The sequence below is a fragment of the Gossypium arboreum genome, chromosome 3, assembly GCF_025698485.1.
Source record: "Gossypium arboreum isolate Shixiya-1 chromosome 3, ASM2569848v2, whole genome shotgun sequence".
In the NCBI taxonomy this organism is placed as follows: domain Eukaryota; kingdom Viridiplantae; phylum Streptophyta; class Magnoliopsida; order Malvales; family Malvaceae; genus Gossypium; species Gossypium arboreum.
In genome coordinates, this window is record NC_069072.1 from 6,072,797 (window position 1) to 6,091,332 (window position 18,536).

The 18,536-nt window shown below is 32.5% G+C and overlaps 3 protein-coding genes across 3 annotated transcripts; 2 read left to right on the top strand and 1 right to left on the bottom strand.

Annotated features, from left to right (window-relative positions):
- Positions 1-723: 723 nt before the first annotated feature.
- LOC108476286 (zinc finger CCCH domain-containing protein 40) lies at positions 724-7,236 on the top strand. Its single transcript, XM_017778454.2, has 12 exons — positions 724-933; positions 1,078-1,350; positions 3,075-3,185; positions 3,481-3,514; positions 3,988-4,123; positions 4,225-4,281; positions 4,673-4,770; positions 4,873-4,944; positions 5,093-5,310; positions 6,292-6,482; positions 6,611-6,775; positions 6,918-7,236. The coding sequence occupies exons 2-12, from the start codon at positions 1,224-1,226 to the stop codon at positions 6,987-6,989; spliced, it is 1,281 nt and encodes a 426-aa protein (XP_017633943.1). The 5' UTR covers positions 724-933; positions 1,078-1,223; the 3' UTR covers positions 6,990-7,236.
- A 544-nt stretch (positions 7,237-7,780) lies between these two features.
- Positions 7,781-9,899, top strand: LOC108476251 (inactive protein RESTRICTED TEV MOVEMENT 2-like). The gene is made up of 2 exons (XM_017778403.2): positions 7,781-8,091; positions 8,632-9,899. The coding sequence occupies exons 1-2, from the start codon at positions 7,980-7,982 to the stop codon at positions 9,768-9,770; spliced, it is 1,251 nt and encodes a 416-aa protein (XP_017633892.1). The 5' UTR covers positions 7,781-7,979; the 3' UTR covers positions 9,771-9,899.
- A 1,789-nt stretch (positions 9,900-11,688) lies between these two features.
- Positions 11,689-15,341, bottom strand: LOC108476252 (peroxisome biogenesis protein 22). The gene is made up of 8 exons (XM_017778404.2): positions 14,870-15,341; positions 13,973-14,209; positions 13,830-13,877; positions 13,129-13,185; positions 12,947-13,048; positions 12,590-12,655; positions 12,259-12,360; positions 11,689-12,070 (listed from the first exon to the last, which is right to left on the bottom strand). The coding sequence occupies exons 1-8, from the start codon at positions 14,990-14,992 to the stop codon at positions 11,966-11,968; spliced, it is 840 nt and encodes a 279-aa protein (XP_017633893.1). The 5' UTR covers positions 14,993-15,341; the 3' UTR covers positions 11,689-11,965.
- Between the last annotated feature and the right edge of the window lie 3,195 nt (positions 15,342-18,536).

The following is an 18,536-nucleotide window of genomic DNA, read 5'->3' on the forward strand; positions in this document are numbered from 1 at the left end:
AATAATATGTGGAAATAACAAATTGATATGGAATTACACATATATTAATATATTTGTTACATCAGATTTTAGAAATAGCAGAACTTAACTTAATTAATCTAACAGTTATTGTTTGGTGATAACTAGAATTTAAAAATTGAAAGTAAAAAAAATTAAAAAATGACCAAATTAAAGTATAAGGATTAAATCCATAACTTTTGCAAAGTATAGGGACTAATAGAACAATTTAACCGGAGAAAAAAAACAAAACTGTAGATTTCAGGTTTCTAGGGATAGGTAGAACCACCTTCTCAATTTTCATATTGAGTATATTGGTTCCTTAGAAAAATTAGAAAAATTAGAGCAATAATTCATATCAATTTAAAAAGTGGCGATTTAGAAAAATTAATCACAACATTAATGTTTCACTTTCTTCAATATTACATAATTTTAATTGAAATAATTATAAATTTAGCTTTCTAAAATTGTCAAATCATGACTAAATTGATAGAATTTATAAATTTTGATTGTTAAATTTGTTCATTTTTAAAATTAAGCCGGATTAAATCACTCTGATTTTTTAGGAAAGAAATCAATTTGCTTAATAGAGGGACCTAAAAATATATTTACTGGTGTGGCTCTCAAACTTTTAATAATTTTCCAATTAGCTCGTGAGGCTATTCATTTCATGGGCCGGCAGTTTTGCAGTAGCATATCTAGAACTGGAACCATTCTAATCCTTTTGTAGTTTCGAGAAAATGGGCCTTTAGCCGATAAATGATTGGATTCAGCCTTTGTGGTTTTACCCACGAAAAACTCATCCAACTCCACGGTCTTTCTTCTCTCTCTCCGTGCTAGGGTTCAATCTTCTTCTTCACTCACAGCTTAGCTATCGGCCACACATCGATCGTATTTTTGGCCTCTCAATTACATGTTAAAGCCCTAGAAGCGACAGTAAGAATATTTTTTTTTCTTCATTTTGTTAGTTGTAGAAATAGTAGTAGTATCGGTGTTTGTTTCTATTGTTACTGAATTAATTCCAGATTTTTTTTTGCAACGCCATTTAATTCAACTAACAATTGTTTATTTCATATGCAGGATTAAGGATTCACGACGTTCTTGTTTATTTATCACACCGTTTTGCATTTTCGCCCCCCTTTTTTTGAAAAGATTCACGGTTTTTCAAATATATTGGAACTTCTGTTTATGCTTTTTGTTCATTGGTTATCTGGTGCAAATTCAAAATGGTGGAAAGGAAGCTTTTCAAAACGAAGCTGTGCGTATTGTATCAGAGGGGACACTGTTCGCGCCAGAGTTGCTCCTTCGCACATGGAGATGCTGACCTCCGGGGGTTTTCCGGTTCTTATGGCGGTAATAGTTTTTTTTTCTCACTTTTGAGCCGTAATTTGATCTCTCCATCACTTTTAGTTGTTGATTTTACTATGTTCATTGGGATGATTGTTTAATTTGCTTTTGAATTTGGATTTTGTGTTCTTGCTTCATATGCTTTTCTGAGTTTCTTTTATGCCTTCAAAATTTATGCAAGTTTCTAGACATGATTTTAGACTTTTTAGAGAGCATGTGAATGGAAAGTGATAGTTGATAGCAAAGCTAGATGTTAATAAATATGTTTCAAGTGTTTACTGGATTTTAGTTTATTTTAGGAAATACCTTTGTAATGTTTTTCCTGCTGACTTAAAAAAGTTTGTTCTCTCTGCGGTAGAGGCACTTTCCATCAGTGAGTGCATGTAGTTACACAGATTGAGATGTTTAAACTTTAAGTTTTGTTGTTGCTTGTGAATGCTAATGCCCTGTGGTTAATACTCTAAATTCTATAGGAACAATTATCTTTAGCTCTATGAAAATCAAATTCCTCATGTGTCTACTGTCTATTTCTGAACTATAAAAAATGTTGTTTGTGTTTCCTTGCTTGTGCACTGAAACTGTTATTGTTGCAACCCTTATTTTTTGTTGATAATAGGTTCGAAGTTATTATATTGGAAAGGCAGAACTACTTAAATTGTGTTCCTTCTGTCTTCTTTTTTTTATGTTGACACTTGACATATATGTTTGTCATGTTATTTTTAATTGATCTTATGTTTAATGCCCACTGTTTCTCTCTCATCTAAAATTCTCATGGGCTTGGGTGCCTATTCTCTGTAACAAATAGTTGATTTTGTTCAAATCAGATCAACTTGGCGTATAAACATAAGTGTAATCCCAGTTGTTGACAGTTTTTTAACTTATAATTACACATCTTCGGGGGACTTATTTTCCATTATGTCAGCAACCTGGCTATTTCTGCTTAAATAAAGTATCCACTGACAGGGTTAGTATTGTCTTTCTTCAGATAGGATTGTGCTGGTTGGTAAATCTTAGAGCTGGTTTTGGTATTTTTTCCTGCTCAGCTATATCTTGGTTTTTCATTATGCATCCATGAAACAAGCAGGCATTGACGAAGGTTCTGTACTAGGTTTTCTTGGAACATGTGTTCGTACAAAGTATTGAGATGAGAAGCAGATTTGATGTGCAACTCTCAACTTTAATCTGTCATAACTTCCTCAGGTTGCATATTGCTGGAGTATGTGATGTAAAACATAATACTTTGCTTCCGCTTCAATGACATTGTGAACGGATTTCTTGCCTGGGGAAAGAATGCAAATTTCTTGGGACACATTCAGAATAAACCTATTAATATTGCGTATAAGGCAAATTACTTAATGTCTTATATATGGGTTTGGAGAGAAATCTATCCTAGCATTCGATTCAGAATTCATATATTTCTTATTGCTCAACAATCAGATGGGATGGGACGTGACTATCTTTTTTCCAGTCCTATTATTCGACAGTTATCTCAATGATATAGGCTACAATACAGGTTTTCCTTTTCTATTCAAATCTGAGGACACTATTTTTCCCTCCTTTTGAAACTGGCAAGAAGGCAGTATTATTGTTCTATGTAATGTTTCTCATATTGTTCCTTGTGATGGTAAGCTTAAAATTGATTGTGTTTGGTCTGTGCTTGTTTTAACTGAAGCAGTTTAATTATCTTGAGTAGTTTTTGTTCCCAATGCTAATTTATTTGTCATTTCCAGGTAAAAGAAACTTTCGAGATGGTGACCTGAGGGATAAGCTTGACAGAAGGCTATCTCCTAAGCGAAGATATTCTCCTGCAAGATATGTGAGGGACCAACAGATATCTCAAAGTTAGAAATTCTATCCTCAAAACCTATTTTTTGTATATTGCTATGTCGCTCCCCTGCTTTCCCTTTCTTCTCCACAATTACTTATTATTTGTTGGCTTGCAAATTATGAGGTTGAGATGAATGTGATAAATCTTACTATTGGCTTGATTAGTTCTGAAAAATTACTCAAGGGTAGCTATTAGCTCATCATGTTTGGTTTGCTGATTCTCTGTATCACTGTTTCCAATTTTTGCTTTATTCTTCACTTTCCTATCTGGTTGAGTTTTACATTCTCTAATGGAATTTAAAATTGCAGGATATAGCCCTTTGAGGTCCATTGACAAAAAGAGGTAATTTAGAACATACCCTGTATGGTAAAACTACCTTAGTAGTTCTCTTTTTGGAAAATTTTCTTTTGTTATGTTTGGTTGGTTTATAGGATTAGCTTTGCTTACCTTGCTTCTATATCATGCAAATTTGTCGGAAACTGATCCAGAAGCCAGTTGGGATTTTGAGGGTGGGACTGATATATTTCTGGATCAAGAGTTGGGTCATTACTATCAGCAAACTGTACCTGTAGATACTAGATAGGGCCTATGGCACTTCCTTTTATGCATGTTATCTTAAATTTGGGGATGGGTATAAGCCTATTTATAGTTTTTTTCCCCTCCTTGTTTAGAGGAAGGGAAGTTTGATGTTTTTGGATTAAAGAATTTACAAATAAGGTCCCTGAAGCTAAGCACTATGTGGTCATTTGGAATCATATATAACTCTATTTCTTTTTTAATGGATTCGGTTAAAATGCTGTAGTTTCCTTTTACAGAAATCAAAAGAAGAAAGAATGTTTGGATGGACAAAGTGATTTTCCTGAAACTTTGAAAATTCCAAATGTGATGGAAGATCTAGTTATAGAGGGGAGAAGCACATCTTCTACTTCCAAAAGCATTCTTGAGGATCAGGTTTAAAGATTTTGGTTTCTTCCTATCATAGCATCTAATCTTTTTACCCCCTCGCCTTTTTCCCCTTTATGTAATATATAAACATATGTTTGACTTTTCAGTTGAAAGAAGTACGCGTGGATATTGACATGCTTATTAACCGCAAACATGAATTAGAGGTCAGTTAATATCTACCTAATTGCTTTTGCTTGTTGGTTGCAGTTATGGCTGCTGATGTTTGTATAGCAAGTCTCTTTAATAAAGCTCAACATATCAACATGAGAACATAGATATTTGCTCTTGGTATCGAAGTTTATTTTCAATGTGTTCCATAAACATGTGAATCATGAGCAAGAAAAGCCAACTACAATGTATTTTATCTTCTTGATTGTTAATTATTTCAGCCGAACAGCTTAGCCTTGTAACGAAGTCATAGGATGATCAGTCATGTTTTCTTTTATTGATATGATATTAATGACTTTATTCCATCCCTCTAATTGATCATCTTTTATCTTTGCCTTTTTTGAAATGGATTTTTTAGTTGTATACATTGATGATTGCTTTTTCTAGACATTTGTGGAAGAGAAAGTTCAGGAAGCGGAGACTCTTACCTCTCAAATTGAGGAGCTTGATTCTCAATTAGAACGAGAGAAAGAACAATGTAAAAAGTAAGCAAAACTGTACTGATACAGACATGATATGCCTAACGGTCCCTTGTGGATGGATGGTCCATCTCTTAGACATTTTCTCAGGACTTCTAAAATGTTCAGGATCACTTCAAGAATCAAGAAGTTTGTCAAAGCCCACAACCGGTGCTCACAGATAGAAGATGAACTGAGGAGGTAAACTTTTATGATATAATATTTTCTTATTTGTTAGCTCAATTGGATTTGATACATCTTATCTCATTTCCGATTCTGAAATCTAATTTAGTGCTTGTTAGGTTTTGGTAGGTTTTATTGATTAGTTAATATTTACGTAAATTTGTAGATCTCAAGCTCGATTGCAGAAGTCAGGAGAACAGCTTGTCTTGCATATTTCTGGGACCAGTGGTGATGAAGAGAACTCCAATGTCAACATTGTAAGTGATGGTGAGACTAATCACTTGCATACATCCTATCCACACAAAGTGTCAAGGGGTAATTCTTCTCCAAGCAAGAAAAGGCTGTGGACCAATAAGGACACCACTGAAGGGCTCATTTGTGATGGTATTTTGTTTGATATTTCTGCATATAATGTTGTGTGGATGTTGTGTGGAACACATAGTATCTACAAAATTATTTGAGTGCTTCTTAATCCTTGCATATAATGTTGTTTGATATTAACCTTTTCCATCGTTCCATTTATGTCCAAGTTATGTAACTTCTATTGTAGGCTGTAGCCCTTATTCCTACATGAAATAAGTAGGATTGTTATCTGAAAATTACTCTGAACTGACTACTGACACCAAGATTTTTTTCATGGAAGATATGAGATTTGAGGGCATGCATGTAAAACTTTAAATGACATGATGAGGTGACCTATAAATCGTAGGAGAAGTCCACGGGTACTACTATTTTTCTCTAAAGCTGAAATTACTCGACTTGTTTTGAGCAATAAATTTGAAGTGTTTGCTCAATAAAGTTACAGAATACTGCTTGCCTGTCTTCCCCTCTGATTATACAGTACTGTATATAGTACACTGTATAACATTGTTTAGAGGTACTATATACAGTAATAGTAATATAGCATGAATGTACAATTCTATTGATTTGTTTACTGCTGCAAAGAAAAGCATTGATTAACTCTTAATAGTTTTAAGTCTATCTATCATTCTGTGGTATCATTGGATCATGGAATTGGTTAATCCAAATTTATCAGCTGGTCCAGCCTTGTACCTGCTGACCCTTTTCCACATTTTTAATCTAGTTTATAGGGGGTTTTATTTTATTTGGACCGACTGAAGGAGCCTTAGTTATGCCTTTGCTTCACTTTTCTTAGTGAAATTTGATTCCTATTTTTCTGGATCAAACTACTGGGATATTTTAGAAACTAATGTAGAACTTGATGGTTTTGCTCTATCTTTTGCTATAGAGTACTTGCTTTTTCAAAGTCAATTTGCTTTCCAATTAATTTCGTGGCATATTATGTTTGTATTATTGTTTCTGGTGCTGATTGATTTATTGTATGTTTTGCTGTTTTAATCTAAGGTAAAGTACGTCTGGCAGAAACTGTCCGATTGGGAAAGCGGTCTCGTTGGAGTGAATGCCCTAGTCAATCAAATATAGACAAGGAAAATGGTTCACTGAAAAATGGAAACAGCGGTGCTGTGCCCTTGGCAAGTAATGAGAAGCCGAGGAAAGGAAAGAAAGTTTCAGTTAGCACATCTACTACAGACAAGGTACTCTTTTATTATCCATTTCCCGACAATTAGTGAGTGAAGGTTTTTTTATAAAGGGTGCACTTGCTCTGACTCTAATCCTCCTATGTTTGTATTCAATTTCAATTGTTTGCCATGCAATTTTGCAGTTAAATGGTGCACGTTCTTCTCTTTCATTGCCATTCACAAGCATGGCAGCTCATGCAGTTGATGATGACGATATACTGGAAGTTGAAGAGGAGAAGGTTGAGGCCTCAGCCTTGGCATTTTTTCTTCCTCCGCCACCTCCAATCTGCCAAAATGGTTACTCACAGGTTAGTTGTACTTTTGTTGAGCGTTTGCCTACATTGTCCCTGTAGATTATTTGACTTGCTGAGTTATACTCATTATCAATTTCATCAAGAACATTGATCTATTTATTTATTTTCCGGGACATGGCATGGCATTGACGTGCAGTACGAGGGTACCGATCGGAATGTAGATGTTGACAGTGTGGATGAAGAGATGGTACATGTGGACGTGATTTGAATATATGAATTGTTAAGTGTATACTATTTTGGTAGGTAGGGTTTGTGGAACATGGTTTTCAGTCCATTGTTGGTGGAACCAGTTATTTTGGAGTTTCATGTATATAAATTATAAATATTATATCCATTGTCATATATTTTGGTGATGTTAAAGCTGCTGGTTGCTTTTATTTTTATCATTTTCTGTAAGTCCTGAGTACGTCCTACAATCGCATTAAAAATAATTAAATATCATTAATTTATTTAAAGTTTGATGCACATATTACAAAATGTTAGAAGAAAATATATATTAACTTTTCTTTATATGGGTTGAAGTGGGTCATTCTGTCATTTACAATTTAGTTAGTAAGTTATTAAAATATCATAAGATAAATCTATGTAAGAGAATTTTATTTTTCTTATATAAAATCAATAAAATTGAATTATAATGAAATTTAAATCAATGGCAATAAATTTTAAAAATTTAATTTTATCATTTCAATCAATAATTATATTAATTTTTAATGGATATATTTATTGGATGTATCATTGTTGAAAGTCCAAATTAAGAAGCTAGGAATTTGAGGTTTTCAGGTTCAAACAGTTTTCTTTGGAAATGAAATCTATTTTATTATGTATATTTAAATTCACAGCATTATTTTAATTTTAATTTTACAATAATGTTAAATATTTCAAAGAAATAGTATAAGATAATAGAACATAACTTTGAGAGTAAACCAAACCTGCAGGAAAAGCTGAGCATGATTCGTAGCATTTAATTTAAGGGCAAACAAAGAACATTCTGCTTTATTTGTGAAACACGGAATGGAAGCAGATTGAAGTCCCCCATCTCTAAACCAGGTCGGTTTCTAAAGAATAGTGTCGCTACTAAGAAATATCAAAGATGGCGGAATCCTATGAATTCCTTCCCATATAAATATATCTCAACATCATATGCCCAAACCCATCCATTCCATTCAAAACATCCCAATTACTAAAGAGTAAGCAAGCAATGGCAGGAAGATCAAGAACCAACGTACCTGCTACTATCTACAAGGATTTCCAACCTCTAATCCAGCGAAAGGATGAGCAAGGATCTTATGTCCTTGTTATTAATCTTCCAGGTTTGTTTTTTTTTTTTCTTTAAAAGAACAACAACAACAATGCTGTTGAACTACATTATTTCTCTTAAATAAATCTTTATATATTTATCTAATATTAACTTAAAAAGTGAAATTATATATAAAAAAGAAAAGTGGATGAAAAAAAATACCTATTCTATTATTTAAGAGCTTGATTAAGTTGTTATATTATAAAAATCTATTTTAAGAATTTAAATTGTGACTTATTAATGGGTATTTCTTCGAGCACGTAAAATTTATATTTAAACTAGAAAAAAAGCACTTTATTAATTTGTTAACTATCCGTGCTTGGATAACTTCTTTTCAAATTATTGTTAGTATAATATATTTTCCAATATTTTCACGTTCAATGTAATAAAAGTACATTGCTTATTTAGATTCTGGAAAAAGATGACAAGGTTCTCAAGGTTTTCTTTTTTTTTCTTTTTTTTTAAATTATTTTGCATTTTATTTTGTTAAAAAAATATTATAGAGAAACAAGTTTAGTGATGGATTCTTTACCTTAAATTTTTGTTTGAACAGGTTTTCCAAAGGAGCAAATTAACGTAACCTATGTGGATTCCACACGCACCATTAAAGTTGAAGCAGAACGAGCAGTGGAGAAGAACACACGCAGTCGATTCAGTGAAACTTTCCCTGTCCCTGAAAATTGTATCACTCAAAAAATTCAGGGTTCTTTCAGAAATGGTGTTCTCACCATCACCATGCCCAAACGAACCATTACTCAGCCGCAGCCGCAGCCGCAGCCCCTCCCTTCTCCACCAATGCCAACGGCTCAGGCTCAAACTGCTGCTGCTTCAGCCTCCGGCATTGAAAAACAAAGAGGCCAAAAAGAACCGTCACCTCCACCAAAGACTGTATCTGAGCCTAAACCACCAATGGCGACGACGGCTCCTCAGGCTCAAACTGCTGTAACTTCAACCTCCGGTGTTGAAAAACTAAGAGACCAGAAAGTACCGTCTCCTCCACCAAAGGCTGTAGCTGAGCCTAAACCACAAATGGCGACGGCGGTTCCTCAGGCTCAAACAGCTGTAGCTTCAGACTCCAGTATTGAAAAACAAAGAGACCAGAAAGTACCGTCACCTCCAAAGGCTGTAACTGAGCCTAAACCACCAATGGCGACGGCGGCTCCTCAATCTCAAACTGCTGCAACTTCTCCGCAAAAACAGGCTAAAGGGAAGAAGAAAGTTGAGGCATTGCCGCCGTTAAAGAAACAAGAAGAAACTCAAAAGAAAGTTTATCCCATCGGAGATAATACCACAAAGCAAGCCGAAGAAAAAAGTACTGGTGGTAGTGGTCCTACGACGTCGACTACGCCTGGAATTGTTGATAAAAAGGGTGAAACCGAAACTAAAGATGGGTTAAAGGATTTAGTGAAAGAACAAAAGACTAAAGATTCCATGTCGGAAGCCAGTGTTCCGAAGGCTTCGGAGAAGGCTGGCGTCGAAAAGAAGCCGCAAGAGGGCAGCGGTGGGTTGCTGGAGAAAGCCAAGGAGATGAGGGGTATGGACAGAATAATGAAGAGCGTGAAAAGACTGACCAGTGACGAGGATGAGGATCGGCAGTTGCTGATAAATATAGGGGTGTCGGTTTTGGTGATAGTGGCACTTGGAGCTTACATTACATACAGTTATCGATCATCTGGGAAAGCTAAACACTAGTGGTGTTTAAACTTTAAAGGGCAAACCTTAAATAATGGCTGAAAGGTGTTATGATTATGAATAGTATGATTTATATTTTACTATCCATGTGTTTGAGATATGTTTTCTATATAATCTTTTAAATACCAATTCAAAGTTTATTTAGATTAGATTATGGAATTCAAAGCTCCTTCAATGGCACTTGCTCGCTTTAGCATGGAATTGCCAATTACTAGTTTCGCAATACTTTTGAAAAGTGTCGTGAAAAAGTACTTTTGAGAAGTATTTTCGAAAAGTTTAGTTTAAAATTTGAGTGTTAAGCATTACTATTAAAAAGTGCTTTTGAGAAATAAAATGTCCATTTTAGACATGTTATTATAAAGTAACAAATATGCATTTAAATAATATTTAAATTAGTTAATATTATTATATTTTAGTAAGAATATAAAAATTATTATAACTTCTTGTTAATATTTTAATATATAAAATATAAATTTTAAATATTTTAAGCAATAAATATTAATTATTTATAAAATTTAATTAGAATATATAAACTATATTTTAAATATTTAAATATAACTATTAAATATTTGTATTAGTATTTTAAAAAATATTTTTTTATTTTTAATTAATGATTTGAACACATTTGTAATTAAGTACTGAGAAAAAAAAAGTGTTATGTTATTGGAGGGGTGAAAAAGTAATTAAACATTAAAAGTGTTTTTGGGAGAGAAAAAGCTAAAAATTTTAGCTTCTCTTTTTCAGAAGTACTTTTCAAAATCACTTCTGAAAAGTTAAAAATTTCAGCCAAAAGCAGCTTGTTCTGCACAACTTTTCTTCCAGAAGTGCTTTTGAAAAGCAAACTAGCCCTAATCTATTATGTATTTGTTAAGCTGTTAAAGTCTCTCTATATATGCAGCAACTGATAGCTTTTTTATCGTTATTGAGGGTTTGTTTAATAGTACTTAAAATAAAAAATAAAATTTACGATTCTAAACTTTAATAATAGTAAATAAAAATATTTTCTTCGATTTATTAAAACTTATCAACTTTTATTTAAACTAAGTTCTTTTAAAGCATGTATTATTCTCTCTATTGTTAAATGGATCAATTTGGTCTTTATATTATTAAAAAAATTAAATAAATCTAAATTGTAACAAAATTAACATTTTCTTTTTAAAAATACTTAGAATTTCTTTTTCAATTGAAGTGTAATTCTAAACAAAATATTTTATTTATCGACCATAAAAAATAAAAATATAACTCAGTTAAACAATAAATGATAACTCTATTCTAATTTGATATTTTTTATTTTTTAATGGCACATGAGCTTAATTAATTCATTTAATGGTAAAAGAATTAATTTCATCAATCCAATATACTTTTCAACAACAGACAGCAAGACTAACCTAAAAAAAAAAGGAAAAAAAAAGAGTAGATTATTGGAGCAAAGATGTTATTCTACTCCACCCAACCGACTGTTAGAATAGAGATCTCGTTTCGCTCCACCATGCAACAAAAGGAGGAGAAGAAACAGAAGTGATTCCAGAGCATAACTCATCACAAACGATTTTGCTGCAACGAAAAGATAGGTCTGGCTGAATATGCTATGAGAAGTATCTAACTCAAGATTCTTGTGGACCTGTCTATTGTAGCTTGCAACTGAGTTAGTGTCCTTGAATTTGCAAGGCGTTGACCACCTTGGTTCTATGTTGTCCGTAACATCAAGTACTTGTATCTTCCTAGCTTCTACTTTCGTTTTTAAATCCACTGGCACCTGCCATCCTTATCGTTATCACTAACATGAAACCATCTGGCTCGCTACTACATGCATTAACTGGTTTAATTTAGTATTTACATGATTTTATAAGTATCAAGACCAACCGAGAGCTTCTGAAGTATAAAGCAAGCAAGCAACAACAAACTTAGTACTAAAAAGTGAAGCATCAAAATAATTCTTTATGATTGCATTGCATATCCTTCCACTATCAAGATTACAAACATTAATTGCTGCATGGAGTTTCTCCGGTTCAAAAAAAGTTCAAATGTGAACCCTACACAGATTTCAAACAAATAACTTCTCCATTATCCTAAAAAACTGACATATCAGCACAAGGGTGCCTAAAGAAAGAAAACGTAAAGGGTCGCACATAATGACCAAAGGGTAGTAAAGAACAACTTTTAAACATATTTGCATCTTTTTACTGGTTCACGCGTCAAACGCATCCAAAGAAGTGTTCCAAGGATGGACAACTGAAGACATTAGGCGCAGTCCTTTCAGGCCTGGTAGGAGAAACGTGAAGTTGATATTTGATGAACCTCTGCACACACACACACACACACCCCAATAAAAATCATCATTAGCATTGTGACGTGAAAATGGCTCCAGAATCTAATATCAGAACATAAGCACTCGGCTAAGAATATGATTCAGAATCAAATATCAGAAAATTCTAGGTGTTGCTTGAATAATTATCTCAAGGGTTGTAGCAAGTAATGAAAATTATACAGCTAACTGAGAAACTATTTCAGGATTTGTGTCAATATGCCAATCTGGTTCTAGTTGCCGAACAAAAGAGGTACGCCCATTTTCTGTGCTGCAAAAGAGAACCTGCAAATTCATTTCCAGGCCAAGTGAAATTATTAAATATCTGAACAACCAAGAGGATAGAACACTAAATTTCTGAAATAAGCAAAGCGAGGATAATCAACCAGATTACATTCTAGTATTTTATAGAAGGGACCAGATTTCACAGTCCAGAAATAATGTCCCTGACTGGAGGATCATATGAATTTGAGATATCTATATATATGCAAAATTACTATTCACAATTACATACCTTGTCCTTTACCAAACCACCGGAGGTGAAAATCCCAGCATTTTCCAAGGCCAGAAGAACAATTTTCTGCACACAAACACTTCACAGTGTTAGTCACAAGGTAAAACATATGATATAGAATCTGCTAGTAGACTAATACAAACACAACAGTGATAAAATACTTAGCAACATATACAAATACTACACATTCAATGCCAAAAGAAAAAGAGGAAAAGAAGAGAATTTCACTTGTAATCAGAAGAATATGCCCATGAGAATCTTGAAACACGTAATATGTTATGAAATACATTTAAGGAAGTTTATGCATTGACAAATAAGCGTAACTTAATACTAATGAAAAAGGTTTGAAGTACTCACTTCGCTTTCATCATCAATAACTCTCTCCATGAGATAAAGATCGCAATATTTGGTAATCTCCAATAGCACATCCAACACTGAGGACTTCACTGTTGCTTGTTTCTGTCCAGAATTAAACAAACCAAATTAATTATTTGCGGATAAAAATTAAAAATATAAAGCTTACAGAAAAACATCACCACCTGCAGCTCCTCTGGATTGCTTTCCTCAAGGATCACTCCAAGCAAACGGCATGTTACCTACTCCAATAAATCATCAAAGCATTAAGTCAGAGGAAGAACTTAAGAAAGGCTTCAGCCGGTGGCTAGATAAAACAGCATAAGAATTAATACCAACATATCCCCAACTTAGGCATGAAGACCTGGGGATTAAACTAGAAAGTTATGCTGCTCCCAGAAAAGTTCAGTTGAAGTTACCAATACTTATATGAGAAGTTAACTAGCAGTGTTTAATGGCTCATGTATCCTATGTAAAGACTAAAGTAATTGTGCACAACCAATTAAACAGATTCTCCCTCAGTAGTAATATAGCAGCTTGTTATGGCTATAAAATGTAATGCCTGTCAGTTAACCAAGGCATGTCATATAAGTCTTGAGTGCACATTCAGGGTGTAGGAAGACTTCTAGAAGTTGAATTTTCACCCTTTTTCTCTTCCCCAAGCATCAGTTATTAATCATTACAAAGGAGCATGGTTACCAGAGCAAAATATCCTAAAAAAGCAAAACAATAAGTTTGAACTAGCAAAAGAACGAATCCTCATTTCTTTCTTTGTCCTTCCAAATCTAATAACATATAAAAGAATCCTTCTTCTAGAAAACAATGGACACAAATAAAATAAACACCAAACGTTTGCTTATTGTATTAAGGAGTATATGTAGATTACCTTTCTACCTTCACTCAGTTTCTGCCTAACTATTTGCCCCAATGTTGGCTGCAAAAAGGAAAAAGAGATGCAATTTACAAACAAACGAGCTAATAGAGAATAAAAAACACATCAAAACGTAAGAGAAAGAGATCAAGTCATACCTTTACTGGCTGGAAGAACTCATCAACAACATTTTGTGCTCTTAAATCCTCTGAAGGTGAACAGGCTCCAGAAGGCATCAATGTTGCATTTGACTGGGTACTGATAGAAGAGCTACTAGTTGTTGGAGCTTGACGTTTTGGTTGCCTTCTTGGGGGTACTGCAGGTGATCTCATCAACCTATAGGTAAAGATAATTGCAACAGCAAGCCCTGCAATAGCCCCAACAGATCGCGGATCCTAATGGCAATAAGCACAGGTAAGAACACACACACCACCACCGAACACATTGCCCAAAAGAACATAACATCTTCATACTCGTTGAAAAGGAACCGAAAGATAAAACTATGAGCACTTATTCTACATGACAAGTTGCCTCTACCCGAAGAAGAAAAAACTTTCATTTCTTGATTCAATAACGGACAACGGGGCATTACTTCTTACAACCATCACTTTCAAGGAACTTATATCGCAAATGAAATTAGCCCTGTCAATTCTATGGATTTCATATGATTTTCACCTCAGTATAGGTCAAAAATCAATCACGTCAAAAAGAAGGTCGCATTAATGACGAATCAAACCATTTCTTGTCCGTAACAAATCATCTAATAGTAAACCAGCACAAGAATCTAATAATTTATCTTAAATGCGAAAAATTTAAAGCTGCAATAAGATTAATTTCTCTAATAACACTATTTTCTCCACTATATAAAATTCCTACCTAAAACAATCACCAGATCAAAATTCCACCACAATCAGCAACAAATACCTAAATCATAAAACTAAATAACAAAAAAAAAGAAGAATAAATTCCCCTTTTTTTAAAAAAAAAATCGCATCGGATCTGCAAAAATAAAGACGAGAGAAGAAAATCAAGAGAGAAAGGGATAAAAAAAGAACCAGTTTTTGGAGAGAGATCGAGAAAAGATTTGACATCTTGAGGGCGAGATAAGTTCCAAGACGCTTGATGAGCTGAAACAGCTCGTCCTTGGAAGACGATAAAGACGAAGATGGCTCCGCCATAACCACTCAATTAAAATAAACGACACGGCCGTTCGATCCAAGTGGAAAAAGGCGTCCTTGTTGTTGCGTATGAGAGGAAGCTTTTGCAGATTCTCGGCTCCTCAACCGTTTAATTAAATCACTCAAAATGAAAAAGGGAAATACATACTTTCGCGCTGTTAATAAAGCCTTCTTCTCTCTTTTTCTTCTTTTCTTTTGGCGTCAACTATGGATATCTGGTAAGGTAAAAGGTAAGGTTAGTACCGGAGAGATTCGATTTTTTCCCCTTTTCCTTTTGTTCGTTTTGCCCTTTTTCTATTGAAGTGAAAATTCTATAGGATTATTTCCGGACGAAACACTGCGTTTTCTTTTTAAAGTTCAAAATCTTCAAGCTAATGTATTTTGAAAAAAAATCAAACTAACAATTAATATTTTTAATTATTTAAATTTTTTTAAACATGGTTGATGATGTATAATAAAAAAAATAATGATAGAAGCTTTTTCAATGAAAAGGATAAAAATAATAAATATGACCGAATTTATAATACAATACTTTAATCTCTTTTACTCTTTGAATTTAGAAATATAAGTTTAATTGTAAATACTGTAAAAATTATTTTATTAAAATTAAATCTATTATAATAATATTATTTTTATATGACTATTATAAATATTTTTTATTTTTAAAATATCACACTAATCAATTTGGTAAAAAATATAAATATTTTTAAGAATTGAATCTGAAATTTTAAAATAAAAAAATGTATTGATTAAATTTTAAATAAATAAAGAACTCAGGGGCTTGAAACTTATTTTATCATTTTCAGGAAAATAGTTTTCGTTTAGAAAACAAAAGAAAGTATTTACCAGAAGATTAGGTGGGCAGTATATGTTGACTAATTATAACCACTAATGGATGGGGTTGCATTGGAAACATTTGCATCAACCTTTTAGTCTTTCAAATGTAGATTACTGGCTCAATCTACCGTAGATTACTTTTTTCTTCTTTCAACGATTTTAACGTGTTAAAAATTTGAATTATTGAATTCATGAATAAGTTAGTAGAAAAAAATAATAAGTACTCAAAATAAATGTTGAAGGATAAATTTTTCAACACAATAAAAGTTTTAGTCTTAGAATCAAATGAACATTATGGAATATTGACAATTGACTTTATTACAATTCAAGCACGATATATTTAGAATGATTGCAAGCATTTAATATTATAAGGAAATCAACCCGGATGGTCCAAAATAACGAGAAAAATCAACAAAAAAGTTGAGCATCCACCAATTTGGAGAGAATGACAACAAAACTATTCCTAAAATCATTTGCAAATACATTGTCATTTGTTCATCATAACATGTGAAGGTGGTAAAGATGCCCACAAAATAGATCTACAAACTAAAAAAAAAGAGGCACATAAAGGCGAGCAGTAGCTAACCCGGAGGTTGGTACTGCTACTCACAAAACAAAAGAGAAGTAACAAATATTCAAATAAGTTTTTTTTTTTTATATAACCATAAGTGTGATTTATAGTCTAAGCCTTGTTTGATTTAAGGTTAATCTCTATACTTTAATTTTTAACATAATTTGTAACACCCCATACTCGACTAAATCGTCGAGTCCGAGCTATAAGATGTCACAATTGTTGCCGAAGCAACTACGATCAATTAAATACATAATGTAAATGTAACAACCCGTTTTCAGTGAAATTGAAACAGTGGTTTCGGAGCCAAAAATCCAAGCCCGTAATAAAGAATTTTTAATATTATTTTATGGTTTGAATTATGAAAGAAATATCGTATGAAAATTTTGTTCAGAAAATTTTGCCGATTACATATTTAATTGATAAAAGGACCAAATTTCATGAAATGCAAAAGTTAAGTTCTAGTAGCTATAAGTATCAAATAGCTATGGAATTTAAAATTTGAGGTCCTTATATGAAAATAGACCGTTTAAAAGAGTTAGTAGATAAGGATGATTAGTCATCAATGGAAAATTAAGAAAATAAAATGATAAAATTGGAAAAATGATAAATAAAGATGATAAATAATAAAATAAAACAAAATATCATCATTTATCATCTTTCCTAAAATCAAGACATGAAAACCCTAGTTTGAAGCTTGAAGATAGATAGACAAGCTTACTTTGTGCTCAATTAGGTGAGTATTCAAGTCCTGTTTTTAATGATTTTTATATTTCCAAGATCGTAATAGCTTAATCTAGCTATCTCGGGGATTAATTTGTAAAGTTATCAAAGTACTAGGGTTTTTCCATGGATGAATATAATTGAATTATGAAGTTTTATAGTAGAAAATGAAAGGTTGTTGATAGATAAATAATTTTTGTAAAGGGAATTTTGATGAAATTATGGTTTAGGGACTAAATTGTAAAGATGTAAAATTCATAAAATGATTCTAAATTCTATGAAATAAATGGGCTATTAATGTTACATGTAAAATGTAGAAACCATTTTTATTTGAAAGAAAAGAACGGGAATCGACTTTTTTTAAAACAAAAATGTGGAGTCGCCACCAATCTCTTTGTTTAGGTGTGATTGGGCCACCTACTAAAACGTTTTGTTCCCTTAAAGATAATTTTGGTTCACATAAAATCAAAAATGGGTTCGGGATTCGGTTACGCATGAGGAAGGGTGAGCACCCTCATTACGCCCAAAAATTGGTACCAAATTGATTCGATGCTATCCTTATATCAAATGTTTTAAAAAGTTTTTTCGAAGCGTGATTCTTTTTTAAAAAGGTTTGATTAGTTCAAATTAGCGGTCAAAATTCTCTCGTTTCAAATATATGCAGCATCATATCCAGCACGATTGGACACGATCCTTTATACCTTCAAAAATACGATTGATTTTTGGCCCACGAAAACTCGTACGTTAAAATTATAAAAGGATATGCAAACATTTAGTTCACCGAAAAATCATACCCAGCACGGTAGGGCACGATTTCTCGAATTCCCAAATATTGAATATTGTCTTATTTCAAAATTTTTGACTAATAAGGAAAATTAGAAACTAGCTCAAAACACGTTTATTTATTTTAAAATGGATAAAATACTCAATGCATCACAAAGACATATTTGTATAGAAAAAGATTAACCATTTTAAAACCAAATACAACTAAATACAATTATTCTAGGCAAATGTAACCAAATCCTTAATCATGGATGGAGAGCAATTGATACAATAGATAAAATAATGACTAAGTGATGTATATCAACAATAAATATGGCTAAATATAAAACAATTCACAAAAGCATTTACAAAATAAAATGGAAATTTGAAGTGGTATAAGACATTTTCAAAGTAATGATGAATTAATAAGCATAATATATATATATATATATATATATATATATATATATATATATATATAACATATAAGTTAACAAATTTGCATAAAACTAAGGGTATATATTTATTGAAATAGATATTAAAGAATAAAAGTTTGAATCAAATTATATGTAAAATATTTTAAACACAAATTCATTCAAAAATTGACAACATACATAATAACTTAAATAATGTATTACATATGAAGGAATG

Bases quoted from the DNA above. Each gene is read 5' to 3' on its own strand.
- LOC108476286 (XM_017778454.2), top strand. From the start codon at position 1,224: ATGGTGGAAAGGAAGCTTTTCAAAACGAAGCTGTGCGTATTGTATCAG. The intron at 3,515-3,987 runs GTAATTTAGAAC...TTCCTTTTACAG, and splicing joins AGGTCCATTGACAAAAAGAG to AAATCAAAAGAAGAAAGAAT. The intron at 6,776-6,917 runs GTTAGTTGTACT...ATTGACGTGCAG, and splicing joins GCCAAAATGGTTACTCACAG to TACGAGGGTACCGATCGGAA.
- LOC108476251 (XM_017778403.2), top strand. From the start codon at position 7,980: ATGGCAGGAAGATCAAGAACCAACGTACCTGCTACTATCTACAAGGAT. The intron at 8,092-8,631 runs GTTTGTTTTTTT...TTGTTTGAACAG, and splicing joins CCTTGTTATTAATCTTCCAG to GTTTTCCAAAGGAGCAAATT.
- LOC108476252 (XM_017778404.2), bottom strand. From the start codon at position 14,992: ATGGCGGAGCCATCTTCGTCTTTATCGTCTTCCAAGGACGAGCTGTTT. The intron at 14,210-14,869 runs GTTCTTTTTTTA...TATTGCCATTAG, and splicing joins CGATCTCTCTCCAAAAACTG to GATCCGCGATCTGTTGGGGC. The intron at 13,878-13,972 runs GTATGACTTGAT...TCCTTTTTGCAG, and splicing joins AGTTCTTCCAGCCAGTAAAG to CCAACATTGGGGCAAATAGT.